General features: G+C 38.9%; 1 protein-coding gene across 2 annotated transcripts in view; it reads left to right on the forward strand.

The window, feature by feature from the left end:
- The window catches only part of rev1 (REV1 DNA directed polymerase), a 19,537-nt gene that overhangs the window by 7,752 nt on the left and 6,440 nt on the right, over positions 1–5,345 (forward strand). For both annotated transcript variants that reach the window (XM_016533469.1, XM_016533467.1), the window contains exons 6-14: positions 208–911; positions 1,024–1,128; positions 1,227–1,343; positions 1,459–1,585; positions 2,317–2,445; positions 2,553–2,707; positions 3,260–3,379; positions 3,861–4,081; positions 4,194–4,366. In XM_016533469.1, the coding sequence (XP_016388955.1) occupies positions 208–911; positions 1,024–1,128; positions 1,227–1,343; positions 1,459–1,585; positions 2,317–2,445; positions 2,553–2,707; positions 3,260–3,379; positions 3,861–4,081; positions 4,194–4,366 (1,851 nt within the window). The remainder of the gene's footprint in view (positions 1–207; positions 912–1,023; positions 1,129–1,226; positions 1,344–1,458; positions 1,586–2,316; positions 2,446–2,552; positions 2,708–3,259; positions 3,380–3,860; positions 4,082–4,193; positions 4,367–5,345) is intronic.

Here is a 5,345-nt window from a genome sequence, read left to right on the forward strand (position 1 = left end):
AAAATAATGTTCTTTTTAGCAGCATCATATGACCCCTTTAAATTTCTTTTTGACTAAAGAAAGAAAAGCATGAACATCTTTGATGACATGGGATGAGTAAATTATCAGGAAACTTTTATTCTGGAAGTGAACTAATCCTTTAAATAAAAACATTTGGGAAATTATTTAATTGTGTATATTTTTGTCCTCTCTCCTTTTGTCTGGCAGAAATGGTTCCTGTAGCATAATCTTTGAGGAGGATGCAGAGAGGCCTAGAGTTAATGGGATTCATGATGGAGATGATGATAACGCCTGTGCCCTTTTGCCAAGAGGCTCACAAGACACTTCGTTAACTAATGGTTATGTACACCCTGTGAATGGTGCCTTAAAGCCTCAGGACTCTTTTGCAGAACATTCTCCACATGTTGTTGACATAGGGTCCCATCAGTCTCACCTCCCACAGACTGAAAGCAGGGATAGGGAGGAGCCCAGCTGCTCTTCTGCTGGGTCAAAATCAAATTCCCATCAGAGGTCCTTAATATCCACTGCCAGTCCTGCAAAGCAGCCTGGTCTTCACAATATGCAAAAGGACCTCCATCCAAAACCAACATCTAATCCAGGAACTTCAGCTGCTCCTCAGAAGGGGAAACTTCACGATCAGACAAGAGTTCGACTAAATGGGAGCTATCACATGACCCCTAACTCCTCCAAGCTTGCAGACTCTAGTCATCAGCCAGGAAGGTCGGGCCAAGGAGCAGAGGCTGGAATCATATCAGAGTTCTTTTCTCACTCAAGGCTGCATCATATTTCTACATGGCGAAATGAGTTCTCAGAGTATGTCAATGCCCTTCAAAGCAGGAGGCGAGCTGCAGGAGGAGCTGTTTTCTCTGGAAAAGAGAAACTGAAGAAGCTCAAAGCTATTTGCAGTTCAGGTATCTTGTCTTTGTGGTTTATGTTTGTGTATTTATTTTATGTTGTTGAGAAGCATGTGTCTTTGTGATGCAGCATTTTGCAAAAAAAAAAGTGTATTTCTCTTTGGCCCAGGTTCCTTAATGGTTGCTCCTCAGGTGCGTCAATCCTGCATTTTTCATGTGGATATGGACTGCTTCTTTGTGTCAGTAGGGATCAGACACAGACCAGATCTCATAGGTACGTTTCAGTGAATTGGAGGGAAGTGCTGAAGTTTCTTGTTGCAGCTTGTTGACTTTGATAAACTGAGCTTTACTGATGGTCAATCTGTACTCCAGGGAAACCGGTTGCGGTGACTAGTAACCGTGGTCCAGGCCGTGTTGCACAACAACCTGGTGCAAATCCTCAGCTTGAGTTTCAGTACTACCAGAGGAAACAGAAACAGTATAGGAAAGGTAAGCTCAGGTTCTAGGAGGAAGATGTTGGTTAAATTTTGCTTGAAGTCTAGAATGAATTTCTTGTACATTTTTGAAGTTTGAATTTAGGTGACCAGTGTTCTTTCTGCTTTAGAGAAGACAGATGGTAATCTTGAGATGACCCCATCTCCACAATGTGAAGAAGTTTCCAGTAATGGAGTGGATCTGGACCTGGCTGCCCTCTCTATGGCAGAGATTGCATCTTGCAGTTACGAGGCCAGGTATTCATTGTAAACATGCCAGGCTCCTTTCTTGTGCAATATGAACCAGCAAATACTAGATTAGTGGTTCCCATCTTTTTTAATTCCACTGAGCAATATTTGAAGGCCCCCCATTTAGGCTAATACTGTAGGTTTCCATTGGTACATCTGCTTTAATTATAGTTTTGTTTTCAAAACTTTTTTTCTAATTTACAGAAACTAGGATTGTCCTTTAGATTAAAATAAGTAGCTAAAATAATTATAATTCAAATGAAATAAGTTTCAGAATTACAGAAGTTTCACAAGCTAAATGTTCTTCTGGGATCCCACTCTTCTTAATTTAGATGTTTTTGTTTTACTGTATAAGATTTTTTAAAATACTTTAGAATGTCTGCCTGATTAAATATTTTGGAGCTTTGCACGAGAAAATATTGTATTCTTTAAAAATAAGTCAATGGCATTTGAATATTTTAAATTCCCCAGGTTTTCTCCAAGTTACACTTGTAATTTAGGCTTCCTCATACAGTATACCTTGATCATCTAAGTCCATGATTTTTCTTTTTTTTGTTGTTAAGCTTATTCTAATGCTTATTTTGTCTTATTTTGAGGCCCCCTGGTTGAGAACCACAGATATAGATGGATTCAAAGCTAACATACTTTTAGAGACCACAAACATTTTTTTCTAACATGTACTGTCTTTAATACAGTATGACTTCCAGCAGTACCTGTTACTCTGTTTTTCTCTCTTACAGGCAGGCTGGTGTGAGAAACGGCATGTTCTTTGGCCGGGCTAAGCAGCTCTGTCCTGATCTGCAGTCTGTCCCATATGACTTCCAGGCATATAAAGAGGTGGCATTGTCCATGTATGAGACCCTGGCCAGGTACCAGATATAATGTTTGTTGCAACTTTTTTTGGATTGCTACATTATTCCTAATGCCAGCAGACAAAGGCAACAATTATTTTGCTTCATGGTTGCTTGTTTTATAGTTACACTCATAACATTGAGGCACTAAGTTGTGACGAGGCGCTGGTAGATGCCACAAATCTTCTGGTTGAGCTGGGAGTTAAACCTGATGATTTGGCTCGAGCCATCCGTGAAGACATAAAGGAAAAGACTGGTTGCTCTGCCTCAGTTGGAATGGGTAAGATAATTTATTTACTGACCTGCATTTTGTTCCAAACCTTTATGACTTACTTTCTCCCATGGATCTTTTTAAGAATGTGCTGCTCTTTCTCATTTCCCAGTAATTGCAATGAATAGGAATATTGCAATGATGCAAAAGTGCCATAAAAGTAGCATAAACCTCATGAGCTATATTCTGTAAGTCTTCTAAAGCCATACAATAACATTGTGCTTTTCTCATGAACTCTTGTGAACATGCCAAAGTCAGGTACAGCGAAACAACTTTAGTTTGTTACTCACACTAAGCTATTGTATCGCTTCAGTAAACTTACAATGCTTTAACTTTTTTTTTGGAGCTCGAGAGTTCCAGTCCTCATTTACTTACTTCTAACTTGAAAAGGGTGGCCAGGATATTCTTTAAAATTTCACCTTCCACAAAAGTCATAAAGGTTTGGAACAACATGTTAGAAATGAAGTTTAATGACAATGTTTTTTGTTTTTTTTGTTATGAAGTTGCTAGTATTCCTTCATTTCTGTAAGCTTTTGTAACTTCCCTTATACTTCTTAATAGGTTCCAACATCCTTCTTGCTCGGATGGCAACCCGTAAGGCAAAACCAAATGGGCAGTACTTCCTCAGATCGGAGGAAGTGGATGATTTTATCAGGGATCAGCCTGTATCCAGTTTGCCTGGTGAGAACAGAGCATCCTACATTCAATACCGTTCAAAGGTTTAGGTAGTTTGGTACGACTTTTAAATGTTTTTGAAAGTCATATCTTATTCTCAAAAAGGCTGCATTTATTTTATTAAAAAATATAAATATTTTTTTAAAATGCTTAATATTTTTGTGAAAACTGACACATTTTAAGGATTATTTAAAGAAATTGACATGTTTTCAAGATTCTTTGAAGAATAGAAAGTTCAGAAAAACAACATTTATTTTGAAATAAATTTGTAACATTAAATGTCTGTAGTGTACTGTCACATTTAATCAATTTAATTAATCCTTCCTGAATAATAGTATTAATTTCTTTCTTTAAAAAAAAAAAAAAATCTTTCTGGCCTCAAACATTTGAATGGTAGGGTATTTTAATCTGAATCAGAGTTTTACAGTGGAATTTATTGCTGTATTTGTGTATGTCTGGACTGGTGCTTCTGTGTTCTTATGTGCAGGTGTGGGTCGCTCAATGAGCTCCAAGCTGACCTCCCTGAGAGTGAGTACCTGTGGTGACCTGCAGCAGTTGTCCATTTCTCGACTGCAGAGGGAGTTTGGGCCAAGGACAGGACAGACGCTTTTCCGCTTTTGCAGAGGACTGGATGACAGGCCTGTGCGCAGTGAGAAGGAGAGAAAGTCTGTGTCTGCAGAGATGAACTACAACATTCGGTTCACACAGGTTTTGAAGTATACAAGTTACAGCAATCATTGCAAATCATCCTGTATCTGTCATTGTCCTCAGTCTGTTGACTTCTGTCATATGTTTCCCATCACCTCTAATACTTGGCTAGGTTGAAGAGGCGGAGACTTTCCTTACAAACCTATCTATGGAGGTGCAGAAGAGGTTGGAGGGGGTGGGGCTTAGAGGTCGCCGGATTACACTGAAGGTCATGGTGCGGAAACCAGGGGCTCCAGTAGAGCCAGCCAAATATGGTGGCCATGGGATATGTGACAACTTTGCCAGGTGACTTGCACCAGGATAAATTAACAATGTGCTCTATTAAATGCACTACAGATAATTTCTATTGTGACATACATCTGAGTGAAACGGAATATTAAAAAAGAAAAAAATGTTGGTTCAGTTTGTTGGTTGTTGATTGGATGGAGGCAGATCTGAATGCAAGCTTGCAGTTGGTTTGGGAGAAAGCTGGAGTGTTTAAGCAGACTAATGAGTAGAGATTCAAGTTATGCCATATTGATTAAGAATTATGGAAAAATTTAAAAATTAAACATGCATGGAAGAACCGTTCAAGTCAAGTCAAGTCAAGTTTATTTGTACAGCGCTTTTCACGATACAAATCATTGCAAAGCAACTTTACAGCAAATTAAGTTTCTACAATATTTAGTGGTAGCTTATCAGTGGTGACTGTCCGCACGGGAAGATCCTGCAGGTGGCAGATCGAGGCAGCTGGAATAATTAAATGTATCATTTTTATGGCGGATTGTAATCCAGAAACGATTGTGTTTATGAAACACATGTGAAAGATTTGAGATGGGTCTGTAATTTGCCAGTTCACTAGGATCTAGTTGTGGTTTCTTAATAAGAGGCTTAATAACCGCCAGCTTGAATGGTTTTGGGATGTTCACAATAAGTTCAATAACATGCATTTAGAAAACAGGCTGAATTTCCATTTAAAATTTTGGCTAATACCGATAAGCTGAAGGTAATTAATTTCATGTTGTGGTCACAACTAAAATTCTATACAATTTTGTCTAAATAGCCCGATTCACAACGGTTAGCTTATAATAATGTTTTCTAATTTGAGTGGTACGGGTAGGTTTTCGTGGGAAATTCGAGCATGGCACTGCGTCATTACGTCACGTCTGTAAACATAAAGAAGTTGTCCCGGCTACTAGCCTATCGCACGGGAAGATCCTGCAGGTGGCAGATCGAGGCAGCTGGAATAATTAAATGTATCATTTTGATGGCGGATTGTAATCCA

The sequence above is a fragment of the Sinocyclocheilus rhinocerous genome, unplaced genomic scaffold (genome assembly GCF_001515625.1).
Source record: "Sinocyclocheilus rhinocerous isolate Xijiao unplaced genomic scaffold, SAMN03320098_v1.1 scaffold64, whole genome shotgun sequence".
In the NCBI taxonomy this organism is placed as follows: Eukaryota; Metazoa; Chordata; class Actinopteri; order Cypriniformes; family Cyprinidae; genus Sinocyclocheilus; species Sinocyclocheilus rhinocerous.